Genomic DNA, 16697 nt, shown 5'->3' on the forward strand with positions numbered 1-16697 from the left:
TAGAAAAAGCAGCATCTTGTTCGCCTAATATAGTTTTATTAGCGGCATACCAATTTACTAATAGAAAATTCCAGAATGTAATTAAGTCAATTAAAGCGTTTGGGGTATCGTGTTTTGAACATACTAATATAAAATTGCTTAAATATAAATACTTGTAGGATCTTTTTGTACTTCATAAAGTCACGTTCATTAAATACATAACTAATTTATGGCCTCGCACTAATTACATACTGTATTTATAAGCATAATTTATGTAAAGCAAAAAAGTGCATCAACTTACAAATTTTTTAACAGTATCTAATCTAACGATAATTTTTTTTATCTCATTGGGATACCTATATGTGACTATACTAGTATAACCCGTTCAAAATATACGCCCTAAAGCATAGTTCATCCCTTAATTAGACGTTTTAATAGAGCAGTACAGCGACGATAGTCGTACAAATTGTGATACACTTACGCTAGGACAATAACACATTACTATTATAGTGATTCTAGGTATCGCAATGCAGAAATAGAGTAATCTATGCACTGTTCTATTTCTGTTCACGGACAAGGATATAATGAACTTAATAAAAATAGATAAAACTGAAAAGCAGACAAACCATGATTATAATTATAAAAATTGCAAGGATTGTTTAAAAACCCATGCTACTATGGCACTCTAACCACAAAATATTGGGCATCAAGTTCAAGTTTAATCGATACCTACACCGAGACGTCCGAGTGGTATCGATTAAACTTGGACTTGATCTTTTTAGCCACACAAAAATCTTCATTTTTTTAACAATAAAAAACCATGTTGCGCAGATATTCAATCCCCTGCCCGCATGTGGCTAGAATAGTCTTCTATTACTTTGCCTCCTCCTTACAGAACCATCTAGTTATGGAATTCCCCTTACCTAATACGTTCCCAGTGTACATCTACTTCCATATGAAATATTCAAAAAGTTGTTAGCAGACCTTTAGTTCTTTGTGCTTAAAAATGTGCTTACAGTCTTTTGAAGACTTAGAAGCATACACTTTCATGAAGAAGTAGTTGAAGCTTGGCAAATTAATTTAGGTATCTCGGGATGTACATATGTAGTTGCTTTTCGAAGTTGTTGGATTTTAAAATGTAATTAGGGCTTCAAGGACTTTAACCACTTTAAACAAGGCTACCCTTTCTCTCAATTTCCTAAATAGATAATGATACAAATATTCGTATTAAATGCGTATATGGAATATTAATTTATTTCTTTATTAAAAAAAATATCGGGATAAGATTAAAGCCTATATACATACATGCTTTGTAATCATACATTTATGATAATAACAAATTGCTAGTCCATGCTCAAATTTCTATATGTATGCGTGATTTCTAACTGACCAATAGGTCTTCAGTTAGTCTCTGACGTCGATGACCCTGCGTTGAAGACCTATTAATACTCAGCTAATTATCAATACAAGACAGTCCGATGTATTGAACAAATAAATCGCGTACAAAATCGAAATTGCTAATACGTAGTTTGCATACATATTGCAGTTAAGAAGGTTCAGTGACGATTATTTAAATATTTAAATAGCTAGAACTAGAAAGCGGTATCAAAAAAAAAAAATGAATCTTTCATTTGCGGGATGTGGCTTTTTGGGGATATATCACATTGGGGTGGCCGCTAGTTTTAAAAAATATGCACCCCAATTGTTATTAAACAAAGTGTCTGGAGCTTCAGCTGGTGCCATGGCAGCTTGTTGTCTCCTATGTGATCTACCCCTAGGTAAAAACTTTTTTAACAGTTAAAAAAATATGTTGTACCGAAAACACATTTAATGCCTTTAGTTTAATCCAACAAACCTATACGTAATATAACTTTGATAATTATTGATCTTAAAAACGTAAAATTCAAAAAATTAAAAATATTTTCTATTCTGCTCTTCCTTATTCTGTAAAAAATTTGATTTAAATTTACTGGATAGGACAATAATAACATAATACATACATACAAAATACATAATAATTACGTAAAATAACCAAAGTTTTCTTTATTAATAATCGGCAAGATTAGATCCTATTCTGATTTTCCCGATTAACTTGATTACGAAAACACATTTCGCAGGCAAACAAAGTTGATGTCTAGAAATTTCTGACAGGTCGATAACAGTCCCCCAAGAATAAATACAAAATAAAAATATTTTTAAAAGTAAACAGTGAGCATGTTAATTCTGTAGTTTTGTACTTAAATATTTAAGTATATAATGTGAAATTCAATATGTATATATATATATATTTATCAACTTAAAAAATGCAAATATTTAAATATTAACAAAAAAGAAAAGAAAATGTCAGTCATTGCTTCACGACAATCGGTAAGAGGTCATAGAACTCTCGTAAAGTTTTAAGGTCATGCTGTTAAACTGTTAAGGTCAGTTCACAATATCCAAAGAACAAGTACACAACATACGAAATACATGCATATGAGTAAATATTAGCAATTCAAATTTTTTATTGTTTTTGTCGAAATTAAAATTATTGTCAGCATGTACTACATAATATTTACACATTCATTTAGCGAAACTTAATACGCCAGCAGCACTCAAAGGCTACATCAATACATATGTTCGTCAGTTAAACACAAAAAAGTGTCATCATCATCATCATAAGGTCATCAGTCCTAAGACTGGTTGGACACGTACCTCCACTTTCCTATCCTGAGTTAAACTTCGCATTTCCCTAAAACTAGAACAGCCCACATCCTTAACTATTTGCGAAGAGTAATCTAATCTAGGTCTACCTCTACCCCTCCTAACTCCTGTTTCTGCCTCTAATATGTCTCTGACTAGACCTTCATGCCTGAGAAGGTGTCCTACCAACCTATCTCGCCTATTTTTTATTGACTTCCATAGAGTCCTCTGTTCTCCTATTCTTTCCAATACCTCTTCATTTCTAACCTTTTCTACCCACGATATCCTCATCATCCGCCTATAACACCACATTTCGAACGCTTCTAACCTTTTCTTTTCCGCCGCTCCCACTGTCCATGTTTCGCACCCGTACAACGCCGTGCTCCAAACATACACCTTTAACAACCTTTTTCGAATTTATAAAATAGTGTCATTTACCATATAAAATAGGTACTTCGTCATAGTGCAAAATTCTCATAATAAAACACAAACGAAATATATCTTAATTTCAGTACTACTGATAAAAGAACAAAGCATATCTGTATATCTTAAACTAATCAGTTTAACTTTAGACATTTTCGATAATACATACCTTACAATGCATTAAATCGTTAATGACTTGAATCTAAAGGTTTTCGTAATAAACTTTGGACTCAACAACAAAATTACACGCTATGGAATATAGCAAAGGTCAAAAATGACAATAAAAGACACAACGTAAATGCATGTTTAATAAATCCTATAACTTTTTTTTTGAAATTTTATGAGAATTGTTCAATGCAAAAAAAAATAGATACTTAATGTCTTTTTTGTTTATTTATGTTAGTTATTTATGGTCGCGCAGTTGGTAAAATGGCAATTAATTTATGTATTTAAGCAGTGGCGGATGCGGATCCAGACATAAATTAGGGAATTCCCCCCCTCCCCTTTACATAGACTGCTTTAGTACTGTCAATGTGAAAGATGTGTGAGAAAAATTAACTTAAACATAAAAAAAGTTATTTCAAATAACATCACTTCTAAATTTTAGTAAAAAGTTAGTACCCCTTTCCCCAAGAACCCTAAGAATTGTTTCTGAATTCGCTTTATGTCAAAGTAGCACTTTTTGAACCTAATAAATTTTTAACTACATAAATAATGAGTTTTCGGTTTACTGATCCTTGTAATTAAGTATACTGATAGTACAAAACATCTGCATACCGACCGTTATTACATCAATCGCCTTTTTTTTTCGTATAAAAATCGAAGGTTAGTTAGATAACTTTTGATAGAAGACAACGTGTAACAGGGCCTTTGTTCGTTTTATTTAAAAAAAATTTTTTCGAAGTAAACATCCACAGTCCATACGTAATATCGCTTGCTTAAAAGCGCAAAACGCAAATGTCATTTCTATAAATTGATTGATTACTGTTGTCAGTAGCGGTTTGTCTGTAAGAGCTGTTGACTTACTCATCGTAGTGCAAAGGGCATTTTTTAGGAGAAAAAACGGTAACCATATCTATTAACGGAAAGATTACGTCCAATAACAATCAACAAATAAAAAGCAGTCAGACATAACGAAAATAACTGGTATTGTAGGTAAATGTTCCGGTTCGGGCCGGGCCGAGTACCCGGTTTATCCGGACGGGTACCGCATAATGACACCATATTTAATAGAAAACCCTTTAGAACAAGTTAAATTGTAGTAGTTTTATCCGGTGCATCTCTGCTTGATACCACTTTGGAAAACCTAGGCAAAGACTTTTCGAATGGTACCATTTTTAGAGCGCGGAAAAGAAGTTGACCTTTGAGCCATTTTAGAAACAAATGCAACATACATCCATCAAATGTTTTATTGTTTATTTTGTGACAATTAGATAATTTTTGTGCCTCTAGGTTCCAGACAAAATACACCGTAACCACAACAGGAAAAAACAAAGGCAATCAGTATTTTTAGAATAGTTTAGGAAAAATACTTTGCGTCCTTGACTTTACATGAAAACAAGTGTAGCATTTCGTTTATAAAACCGCACATCACACCTAGTTTCTTACATGTATGTATAATATAGCGCATCGACGGAATTTTTGTAAAAATTAACGTTTGTTTACCAATTAATATCATTTGTAAAAACATTTATTCCTGCGGTAAACACATGTTCATATTCGCTGGCTATATTATTGCGCATCGCGCTCGTTTCATTCAGTTGCAATGTGTAATTTGTTGTGTTACCGTTATTCGCGTCAAAGTAATACGAGAAAGAGTACAAATATTTTTTTTTCGTAACCGATTTTATTGCTAATAGCATGCACAGTACAATGAATTTATCCTTTGCTGGGTGCGGATTTTTGGGGTTGTATCACGTGGGTGTTGCGGTTTGTTTCCGGACTCATGCACCACATTTGTCAATCCACAAAATAGCAGGTGCTTCATGCGGAGCTATTGCAGCTTGCGGCCTGCTCTGCGGATTACCTTTGGGTACGTATAAATGCATACCTAATTTGTTAAATCCGAAAAATGTTTGGACATGGGTGCGAAACATGGACGGTGGTGTTACAGGCGAATGATGAGGATACCGTGAATAGAGAAGGTTAGAAATGAAGAGATATTAGAAAGAATAAGAGAACGGAGAGATCAATGGATGTCAATAAGAAATAGGTGAGATAGGTTGGTAGGACACCTTCTTAGGCATGAAGGTCCAGTCAGAGACATATTAGAGACAGAAATGGGAGTTAGGAGGGGTAGAGGTAGACCTAGATTAGATTACTGTTCATAAATAGGTAAGGATGTGGGTTGTTCTAGTTTTAGACCGAGCGGCATGGCCTAGAGGTTTAAACCATTGCTTAGCATTCGGGAGGACGCCGGTTCGATTCCGAGTCCGTCTACCTTCGTCCAAGTTTTTCTGTGGTTTCCTTGGATCACTTACGCAAATGCGGAGGCAGTAATATTCCGCAGATAATCTTTCATTCTCTTCTGTCTTCATTTCGTCCGTCTCATCTTTCTCACCCGAACCACCACCCACCCATTCCCACGATTCCTGAAAGGAGGCTGAAGAGGGCCTTCCGCCCTACCTTCCGGCATAGTCCGGAGGGACTGCCCGCCCACCAGCATTACTGGCTGGTGGTAGTTTTAGGGAAATGCGAAGATTAGCTCAAGATAGGAAAGAGTGGAGGTACGTGTCCAACCAGTCTTAGGACTGACGACTTTATGATGATTAATTTGTCATATTTCTTCTATACCTGGCAAATTTTATGTGTCTGCTACTTTGGATTAAACCAGGAAAAAATCACACTGCATCAAAAGTAATTGCTAACACCTTTCACTGAAATATCGTATGTTTAAATTTTCGTACATGTAATATATTTTGTTGAGCTGTCTTCCAAATTAAGTTTAAATCCTTTAGGGATTGTTCATAAAATGCGTTCCCAAATAAGAGGGGAGAGGGCTATTGCATAGCGTGACGAGGGGGCGGGGGTGTAAGGAAATGTGACGTTCGCACATAAAAATATTAAGTTCAAAATATTTTCTCGAAGAACAGCCTCTGATTGTCGTAGTGGAAAATTCGTGTATAATTAACAAATTTCAATCACGTGAAAATACTAACTCATAAACCATTATTATTATTATTAATAATTACATAATTTCGACTTTGGAATGATGCATTTGTTTTCGTAATGTAATAACTTTTGCTTTTGTATAGTCCCATTACTCTTAAAAAACACTAATGACTATTACTCACTCATTAAAACACGAAGAAATACCGTGGATCGTCCAGCGTAATCACGTTGAACGAACGGCACCACAACCTGGTGCAGTGCTTCTTAATCTGACTGACATAACTATTAGCCTGCCTTATAGTAATAATTAATGCAATAATTTATGCGTGATTAAAAACAACTCCTCCATTTAACTTAAGTTTTTCTGCAATTCTATCTTAAAACGGTCCTACTTTTGAAATTATGAATTGGTTCGACCACGAAATGGTGAACAAACCCAGATTTATAAATTACAGGTGGACCCGATTTGGATCCGCTACGTGGCGGATCCAGACATTTTTTAAAATCCGGCTGGGTACCGGATAATGACCCCTGACTGAAAAATACTATGCTTTGCCTTTGCATCTCTGAGGCGCTGTCCACACACAGAATGTAAATTAATTAAATAAAATCACATGGATCATCGTGTATTAAACACAGCAGTGCAAAAATAACAATTTACTTGTAATACCCAAGTGCTTACGTCTTTTTGTATTTCATAAACTCACGTTTAAAAAATAACCAATATTATGGCCTCGCATTAATTGCACGTTTATAAACATGATTTACCAAAATGCAAAAAGTATTTACATACTTTCTAAATCAGCTGATTTTTTTGCGCTTGCAGATTACTTAACTAATCTTAATTATATAATCGTAAGTTTATTTTTAAACGGTGATATGATTTATGTGTAGCCTTTATAAAATAACTTTTGGACTTCAAAAAAAGTTTTTTAATTTACAATAGATAATAATACAATTTTAACTACCACCCTTCGCGTAATGTGGACTTCCTCTCCCCCAATTAGCATTACGTAATTTGTATTATCGTGTATAACGATTTCGAAAACAAAAATTGAAAAATACAAAAACCTATTTTGGGGTTCGTTTTTACACACATAGTAGATTTTGCAAAATATAGCACCTCGCTCGTATGCAAGATATTCACAGAAATTACTCTCTCTAAAATTACATAAATGAATCAAGTTTCAAATTTCTATATTTACTTCATGCTACAAAATTCGTAATTATGAAGACTGGCTAAGAATTCTAGGAAAATACTAACAATCAGTACGCAGAAATAAGCTTTCATTCTTAAGTCAATTGAACGGGAGCTTTCACGATCACGAACGCAGGTATGTGCAAACATAATACGTGTCTGTAATAACATACAAGTAGATACATACATTCATGTATGTCTAGAAATTTCTGGTGGAATATCTTCTCCTCAAGAATAAATATTTAAATTTGATATGCATGCATGCACCTTCTATATGCTCAAGCTTCTTTAATTAATTGGATAATTTAAAAAAAAAAGCGTCAATTCTGTAGTTTAGAATAAATGAAGAATTCTATTAAATAACTGTAAATATCTGTAAAAAAAGTAAGCTTCTTAGTCTTCATCTATTGAAGATATTAACCGCAATAGCCGCCATTATAATGGAGTTATAAAGTAGAAATATTTATTAATTAGCGTGACGATATGCATTACAATATTAAATGTTAGTTACATCAACCTACTTAATTTTTTCTTTCCCTTTTTTTTTAATGTCGAAGGCTACTTCTATTAGTTTTGGTTTGCAAACGGCTGCTTATAAAAACGTTTTCGTCCATTTTATTTCTAAAAATTTTCTACGTAAGCAAAGACGAAAAGCCCAAATAGCAATTCAATAAATTGGTTGATACTATTACTCATCACAGGACAAAGGATATTTTTTAGAAACAAAAAACGGTAACAACATTTACTTGCCGAAAGATTACGTCTAATCACATTGAACAAATAATAAGAATCATTTAGATAGTTGCACAGACACAATAGACGTAAATTGAAAAAAATACTTCTTTTTGTTATTATTTTCAATGAATGATCAATTTATAAGGAAACAAATTAAGTAAGTATATGTATGTACAAAAGAACTTAAGCAAACTTAGTGATATGTCAACGTGTAGCTCAAACCCCTGGTCCTAGAAATTTAAAATTTTGCACATACGTTTATTATACAACGGATGCGAGCACCAAGAAACGTTTTTAAAAAATAACTTTTCTAAGGGGGTGAAATAGGGGTTCAATGTTTAATATATCGATTAATTCCAAACCCCTGATTCAAGAACATTGAAATTTTACACAAATGTTCCTTACAACTAAACCAATTAAATTAATTTTCTATAATTAATATTTATTCACTGAAATAATCAATAAAAGTATTTGTTATGTATTTATTTTGAATTTTATGTATATTGTGTTGACAGATTACCAGTCACACATTTTTATAACAAATACCAAAAAAATGTACCACAGGTTTCGACGTTTTTTTATTAATGATTATAATGATGTTGGTTATGATGATTATTGTTATTATTATTATTATTATAAGTACTTTTATTTGCTTTCAGGGGGAATAACAAGTCACATATTAAGGGTTGCACAAGAAGCCAGGAAGGGTTCGTTGGGACCCTTTCATCCCACATTTAACATCCAGCGTATTTTACACGAGGGACTAGACAAGGTAATTTTCTTTTTTTTTTATTACTATAAAAACAACAAACGAGGTTCCACGGAACTAAACTAAGTGAGAAGCAATTCCAAATTCCTCAAATGTCTAAAAAGTTTCGAAACCACCAAGTTCTATCTCTAGTCCGATTTGTTTTTTGTTGCTTTTGCGTGAATCGTATGTTATCTTTTGCATTTCGTGTTATTATAATTTTGTTTATTGAACTACATATTTCTTGCAGAAATATAAATACAAAAATTGTTTGTAAATATTTTCTCGTACCAACTTCTCATATGCGTGTGAAAAAAGGCGTCATCTTCAAAGAATCGTATGTACCGACTTATCACAATTATAAATACAGATTAAAGCGCAAATAATAAATGGGTAACGAAAACAACTAAATGAACTTATCTTACTCAATATTACTGTTATTATTAAATGTACTAAATCATATTTAAAACTTTTTTAAACTGTTTTATTTCCTTATTTAAGATAATTTCGATATTTAATAGGTTCTTATCTGAAGGTACAAAAATTATTATTGTAAGCAAAAACTAAATCTAGATGCTATTAGAAACAACAAATAAAAAGTATTTCAGAACACTTGTTAGTTTCAAATTTCAAAATAGTCTAAATTCCACTGTATTTAAGCACGTTTAATAAAAATATTTTGTTCATGTTATGGCATGGCAGCATAAGAATTAAAACATATAACAATCGTGAATTAGTTGTAAAATTGTCTTCGACCTATTTAAAAAAAGAAAACCGAAATGTATATTGGTTTTTTTAATTTTAGTAATAGATAATGACGATATTAAAAAGGAACACGTTTTCCCACTTTTAATCTAATATGTATAAATACTATTTAAATGAATTGGTTTTTTATTATTGTCAGTTACTTTTTTCTAATTTTTCCTTATTTTTTTTCAGCACCTCCCCGAAGATGCCCACCTTAGAGTTAATGGAAAATTGCACATTTCACTTACTAGAGTATATGACGGAAAAAACGTACTAGTGTCCCAGTTCGATAGCAAAGAAGAACTTATACAAGCTATATTAGCATCAGCATTTATTCCCTTCTTTTCCGGACTGATTCCCCCCAAATTCAAAGGTGTCCGCTATATGGATGGCGGCTGTAGCGATAATTTACCTACATTAGACGAAAATACAATTACAGTCAGTCCATTTTGCGGTGAAAGCGATATTTGTCCTAGAGATGACAGTTCACAACTATTCCACGTTAGTATTAAAATAAATTAAACATATTGGATCTTTCATGATCATTATATGTACTTTTGTTTTACTCGTAATATTTCAGGATTAATTAATTTGATTTCAGATTAACTTTTCGAATACAAGCATAGAACTATCACGACATAACATATACAGGATGATAAGGATATTATTTCCTCCCAGTTTAGAAGTGTTGTCGAACATGTGCAAACAAGGATTCGACGATGCTCTCCGATTCTTACATAAAAACAACTTAATTAATTGCGCACGGTGTTTAGCTGTGCAATCCACCTTTGTTGTTTCTGAAACACCCGAGGAAAATCTAGAGTACGACCCTGAATGCACCGAATGCACAAAGCACAAACAGGTACGCTGGCTATAAATTTCCTTTTAGATTATATAAGACTTTAACGAACATGTTTTGCAAATAAATTTTCATTTTCAGGAAGCACTGGTCTCGAACATGCCGGAAGCAGTTCTGACCGTATTTCAGGAAGCGATCGATTCAGCCAACAAAGGACTAATTAATTGGGTGTTTAAGCACCGGGGAATGAAATTATTGTCAATACTTAGCTTACCATACACATTGCCAGCCGATGTTATGTATGCTACATTTACAAAGTAAGATTTTAAATAACATGGTACAAACTCTTTTCTTTTGGCAAATTGTCAGTTTTTTCTTTCTTTTTAGAAAAATATTGTCATGATTTTACCTTAATTATTTGTTTATGTACGATATTTAAATAGTGTATTTTTATAAATATCAAACGCATTGGAAATATTTAATATAAAAAAATAATAGAATTCTTTACTAGCATCATTGGGGATGAACTAGAAACACGTACCGTAGCCTATAAAGTTCTTGGGAATATATTACTAAAAAAAGGCTGTCCGCATTTACTATCAAATAATAAAAGGTGATTTTACGTAAACTGTCGCCTCGCAAACGCTTAAATGCTTTTCTGAAAACTCTTACGTTAAGAATATGTAGTGGACGTTTTTGTCAGTGAAAATTGTGAATTGTTTAAATATGTATTTGTGACATAAGTGCAGAATATTTCCTTTTAAACATACCGTTGTTCACCTGCATACACCTTATATGTATTATCAGGCATATTTTAATGTTTATGAATTTTCTGTCTATTTTAGAATAATGTCTACAACGCCACAAATAAGTAACAGTTTATGGGATATGAGTAAATTTGTAATAGACCAGCTGACATCTATTCTCAAGAAATTCTACAAGAAGCAGCATGTCAATGCCAAAATTACATGTCACCTAGATATTACCGAATATGGTGGCAAGTACGATGTAGAAGCCTGTCACAAACTTGAAACTAGTAACAAAGTGAATTTGGATTTCATGGTGAATCTTAACGAAAGGTGGGTATCTACTCTAAAATGAAACCATTTGCTGTATTCTTTAAGTCTACTTTTCCTTTAATATTGCTCTTTTTATAATAGCGATTTACCGTTGAACGAAAATTCGAGCAAAAAATTTACGACGAATAAGATTTTAACGAGACAACCGAGTATAACGATTAAGGACACTGTAAATTACGATGCCTTTGATCATATTCTTCAGGTAACATCACAACATGAGGCCATCATGACCTTTTACTACATGGACGAGAATAACAAGGTACGGTTCAATATTGAAACTAATTAACATAAAGTCAATCCAAATGCTCTTGAAGATATGAAACAAACTTAAACACAATAAAATGACCTGAACATTTATAAGTAAACTAAAAATCTATTTTTTTTGTTGTAGGTCAAAGTTACAGAAATATTCGATGTAACTGATAGTGACTCAGCAGCAGTCCAAACACCTCAAGAAAGACAAGTAAATCAACAACTTGAATATGACGATGATGATTGGGACGAGCCTCTTTACTCTAGTCAAGGTTTGATTTTTAATTATTCATTTAATCGCTTGCTATATTCCCAAATATTACTGTTACAATTATCTTTGAAAACATAAAAGAGCTAAAATATTTTTCTATCTTAAAAATTAATTATTGTTTTAATCCAAGAGCAATTTTTCCTATTATGTATATCTATTGTGGAAGAAAATTACATATTTTTATTCCTAAAGAAAAAAAACGGTATCACGCACCGCAAGCAATTTTAATTGCAGTAGAAGTTATAAAAACTAGCACAACTTTTACCAGTATGGGTATTACATTATTTTAAAAACAAGGTCAAGCTTGTAATGTAACAGTTCTATTCCTGCTTTATAATTTAATCATAACTTTTAAATTATAGAGTAAGATTATTGGTAACGCATTTTTTAATAACTCGTTTAAATTTTAGAAAATATAAATATTGATGACGATTCAGCTGATACGTCTAATATATTGTCCGATCCAGAGTGCGAATGGATTCCACAATCAAAATCTGAAGAAGAACAACAGAAACTGTCCCTAAAAAAATCTGATTCACGTCCTGAATCAGATCAACCAAACAGACTTCTGGCAGATCAGACATTAATTTCTACGTACAATAATAATAATTACGAACAGATTAACAGTTAAAAAGAGAAAAAAGTCCTTCAACATGGTGCTTATAGAAAATACTTAACTTTCGTTACCGATTTGTTCAGTATTTTCAATTTTATGGCATGGAAACGACATTTCTACAACCGTTTTAACTTTATAAAAAATAAGTCCTTTACCATTAACTTTAATTTTGCTTTTAATCTACTTCTTAAGTAGAATGTTATATCTTTTTTGAAATATTGTTATTTGTGACAACCGTTGTTTACTTAATTTAAGTCAATCTTTAAGGCTGTTATTTGATAAGATAATTTTATATTCTTCGTAAATGTTATTTATTGTATATAGTTCTTAATTATTGATCGCTATAAATGCAGTAAGTGAAAGTATTATATTTTGTTGATTATGTTAACAAACAATAATATATTTTGATACCACATACAAGTCTTGTCTTCTTAATAAATGAAAGGTGAAGCGCTAGATTAACAAAAATTCCTTTCGATATAAGAATAACAGACGACTGATATATAGGTGCTGCAGAGCTGCACAAGTGCCAAAAACACTTGTAACTCACCTAATAGAGTATATCTTTGAACTGAACCACATGAAGGGGTTCTGTGCACTATTTTGGGCCTGCACCACGCCGTTGTACACCATCAATTACTAGCATAAAGCAGCGAGGAATTTAAGAGGATACTTGCGTTGTATTCAACGCAGATAAGCATTTAAAAGGGCATTGTTATATTCGGTAGCAATACGCAGTTCATTTACATTGATAATGCACCCACAAGTAATCTTTTACATGTATTCCGTCGTTCTGTGTGTATCTATGACCAGCTGTTATTGATTTCATTCATTTCAAACAAACAGCAGGGCTGTTACCCCCGATCATCAAATACATGTAGAAGTGTCAAGAAAGTATATTGTTGATTATGATTAGTTGTACACATTTTCCATATTTCCTTGTTTTCACATTCTAATTCATGTTTATTCGGCTATTCCAATAAAAACCTTTTACGTTCATAAAAGTTTAGAGTCAGTCCATTTTGCGGTGAAAGCGATATTTGTCCTAGAGATGACAGTTCACAACTATTCCACGTTAGTATTAAAATAAATTAAACATATTGGAAATGCATGTTTAATAAATCCTATAACTTTTTTTTTGAAATTTTATGAGAATTGTTCAATGCAAAAAAAAATAGATACTTAATGTCTTTTTTGTTTATTTATGTTAGTTATTTATGGTCGCGCAGTTGGTAAAATGGCAATTAATTTATGTATTTAAGCAGTGGCGGATGCGGATCCAGACATAAATTAGGGAATTCCCCCCCTCCCCTTTACATAGACTGCTTTAGTACTGTCAATGTGAAAGATGTGTGAGAAAAATTAACTTAAACATAAAAAAAGTTATTTCAAATAACATCACTTCTAAATTTTAGTAAAAAGTTAGTACNTACGAATACCCATGTACCAGCACCGTTATTGCGCTAATTTCGATTTATAAAAAACTTGATACATCACAGACGAGTATCTTTAACACATTAATATTGTTAAATAAATATTTTATGATGACCACATGTAAAAGTAAGTATTTTGCCAAAATGGTAAATAGAGGACAAGGTCTTTAAAAACAGTCCCTACTATTGGCAAATTATTACCCAATGTGTTTAATAAACCTTCCATTTTATTTTTTGTATACCGATCATAAAATGGGGACCTAAACAAGTAATATAGAAGAGCTAAAGTACGCCTAGATATTTGCAAACGCTGCTGCTTTGTCATACACTTGCTATTTGTAGCAATACAAGATCTGTGAAGATGTAAACTGAAAAGCAAATTAAATTCTTAATTGCTGTATAAGAACTCGACAAACTTTTCAGTGACAAAGTATATTTTTTGCACTTACCTTATAACGTCCATAAACAATGACAAGCTCCAAGGTGTCCATGCAGTTCTTCCAAAGTATGACAACGATCCTAGATGAACAAGAGGCTTTATAACATATAGAAACTCTGCGACTGTCTGCCTTTGAGCCAAAACATCATCCATGACTTCATTGTTTTCACACTCAATCCTTTGAATAGGCTTCCAATTTCTGAATGCAACTGGAGGTGATGAGTCTACTTTTCTTATTAATCTTCCAGAGTGTTTAAGTGTAAAAGAAAATGATCCTATATGCTCTTCACTTTCATCTGAACTTAAACCAAGTGTAAAACCTGGCTTACAGTTTTTTCTTTGAAGAGCAGGAATGGGTGGATTTTCCAACACTTTTTCCTTGTAATGGTACATGAGAAAGAATCTCAAAATACATCTGCAGGAAGTAGACAATATTAAATTTAATATATCTAGTTTTGTTGACTCATTACTCACTTCAATACTTGAATACACACAATAATAATCCACCTTCCAGCATTGTTCCATAATTTCTTTGAGGACAATTCAAGCAAAACTTCAGAATAATCAAGGACTGTTAACCAAACTTTCAAAATATATCCTGGCCCAGGATTTTCTAAATTCAATTCTTTACTGATCGTACGATCATTGAAAAATGTTAGAAGATTAGAAAGGGAATATACAAGTTGTGTTAAAACGTGAGAATTGTTAATTCTACCTGCAATAAATATTATAAATCATTAAAATCACACATTGCCACAATAAGACATACCAGCGAGGAAAAACGTAACCCATTTCACTGTAGATTCTAGTTCACTTGTGTACTGTGGATTTTTACTAATCCATACTTTGTAAGATTTATAAAATTCCGGTAAATTTATTAATATTGAAGACATATTCCTCTCGTTTTTTAAAAAATATACAAGGTTAGGTTAACAAACGTCAAAGTTCTTGATTCCATAGCATTTGATAGTTATTTCCATAGATCACAAGTTGGCGGCCATGATGTAAAATTTAAATTTGATCGCCATTTTGGTTTACTTCGCGCCTATAACTGTTTATAACTTAGAATCAGCATTTTAAATGTATAAAATGCAACGAAACAATTACTTTTAATGAAGACTAATTTAATTTACTATAATTTATCATCTTACTAAAGTTCTAAAATTACTTTAAAGCAGGAAACATTAAAATGACAAAAATTGTTTTACGCGTTACTGATTTATTAGATTTACAGCTTCTTTCCTAACCAAAATCGTAACGACTGTTTAAATTATTATAATAAGCAACCGACAAAGAAATAATATTTACTAATAAAGATTTTTATAATAATTAGTGTACATTTTAGAGCACTCAGTATATTTTTCAAAATACATATGCGCATTGCTATATTAGCAGCTATTTATAGAAAGCATTAATAACGAAAGTGAAAAATGGACAAATATTTGGCGTTCCATTAGAAATAGTAAATAAAAATGTAATTTAGATCGTTAAAAAGATATGTACATAAAAATTTGATAAGAGATACAAATGAGAGCTTATTTGGAACGCCATGGTTATTTACCTTTAAAAGTTTTTTTACGTTATTAGGAACGTCCTATTTTATATATTATAGTACGTTTACCTCTTTATTGTGGATTGGATGATGTTTTTTTTGTTTGTACAATCGGTTTCTCTCGCATCCTTTGTCGATAATAAGGCACAAAGGCCCAGACATGCGCGTTGTGTATATTTATGATATAAACTGCCTATTTTTTTGCACTTGGCATCCTTGAAAAATCGCGCACAACAGTACAGCAACAACACCACGTTGATTGCGTACCAGTATAACGCACAGTACTCACCAGCTGATGTTGACACATACATAACACTCTTTTGTTTATAGTTTTGTTCACGACCCCTCGCACATTTCGCTCAGAGCACGAAGTGTAGTCAACATGGTTGTTGCTGTTTAGTGCTACGAAACATTTCTTTTGTCGTTAAACTACTTACAGAACGCACGTCGAAAAGATGCACGTAACTTAGTTTTGTACGAGTCTCATTTATTTTTTATTTTTGCCAAAAAAAACCAACCAGAATGACTTCTGTCACCAAAGTTGTAAGTTAACAAACATCCTTAATTTAGCATAATATTTTGTCGATTATATTATCGTAAATAATGAACAAATTTTAATTTATAATTTGTTCA

At 32.2% G+C, this 16697-nt stretch overlaps 3 protein-coding genes across 7 annotated transcripts in view; 2 read left to right on the plus strand and 1 right to left on the minus strand.

The window, feature by feature from the left end:
- LOC108737774 (1-acylglycerol-3-phosphate O-acyltransferase Pnpla3) overlaps positions 1–13060 on the plus strand; it is an 18269-nt gene extending 5209 nt beyond the window's left edge. The window contains exons 1-10 of one of the 5 annotated variants that reach the window (XM_018470875.2): positions 1583–1757; positions 8788–8900; positions 9816–10124; positions 10225–10485; positions 10564–10739; positions 10934–11035; positions 11268–11501; positions 11583–11760; positions 11893–12025; positions 12435–13060. In XM_018470875.2, coding sequence (XP_018326377.2) covers positions 1598–1757; positions 8788–8900; positions 9816–10124; positions 10225–10485; positions 10564–10739; positions 10934–11035; positions 11268–11501; positions 11583–11760; positions 11893–12025; positions 12435–12655 — 1887 coding nt within the window. In that variant the 5' untranslated portion in view covers positions 1583–1597 and the 3' untranslated portion in view covers positions 12656–13060. Of the gene's footprint in view, positions 1–1582; positions 1758–4808; positions 5117–8787; positions 8901–9815; positions 10125–10224; positions 10486–10563; positions 10740–10933; positions 11036–11267; positions 11502–11582; positions 11761–11892; positions 12026–12434 lie in introns of those variants that run through there. The other 4 variants (XM_018470871.2, XM_018470872.2, XM_025978928.1 and 1 more) reach the window with 4 other exon arrangements.
- A 1016-nt stretch (positions 13061–14076) lies between these two features.
- On the minus strand, positions 14077–16218 carry LOC108737770 (peroxisomal membrane protein PEX16). The gene is made up of 5 exons (XM_018470867.2): positions 16134–16218; positions 15282–15563; positions 14987–15227; positions 14523–14927; positions 14077–14441 (listed from the first exon to the last, which is right to left on the minus strand). Exons 2-5 carry the CDS (start codon positions 15403–15405, stop codon positions 14180–14182), a joined length of 1032 nt encoding a protein of 343 aa, XP_018326369.1. The 5' UTR covers positions 15406–15563; positions 16134–16218; the 3' UTR covers positions 14077–14179.
- Positions 16219–16349: 131 nt separating this feature from the next.
- Positions 16350–16697, plus strand: part of LOC108737756 (lysoplasmalogenase-like protein TMEM86A) — an 18197-nt gene continuing 17849 nt past the window's right edge. The window contains exon 1 of the mRNA XM_025978959.1: positions 16350–16607. Within this exon, the coding sequence (XP_025834744.1) occupies positions 16587–16607 (21 nt within the window). The 5' untranslated portion in view covers positions 16350–16586. The remainder of the gene's footprint in view (positions 16608–16697) is intronic.

Source organism: Agrilus planipennis, unplaced genomic scaffold (genome assembly GCF_000699045.2).
Source record: "Agrilus planipennis isolate EAB-ADULT unplaced genomic scaffold, Apla_2.0 scaffold185, whole genome shotgun sequence".
Classification (NCBI taxonomy): Eukaryota; Metazoa; Arthropoda; class Insecta; order Coleoptera; family Buprestidae; genus Agrilus; species Agrilus planipennis.

Bases quoted from the DNA above. Each gene is read 5' to 3' on its own strand.
- LOC108737770 (XM_018470867.2), bottom strand. From the start codon at position 15,405: ATGTCTTCAATATTAATAAATTTACCGGAATTTTATAAATCTTACAAA. The intron at 14,928-14,986 runs GTGAGTAATGAG...TACTTCCTGCAG, and splicing joins GTGTGTATTCAAGTATTGAA to ATGTATTTTGAGATTCTTTC. The intron at 14,442-14,522 runs GTAAGTGCAAAA...TTTGCTTTTCAG, and splicing joins TTGTTTATGGACGTTATAAG to TTTACATCTTCACAGATCTT.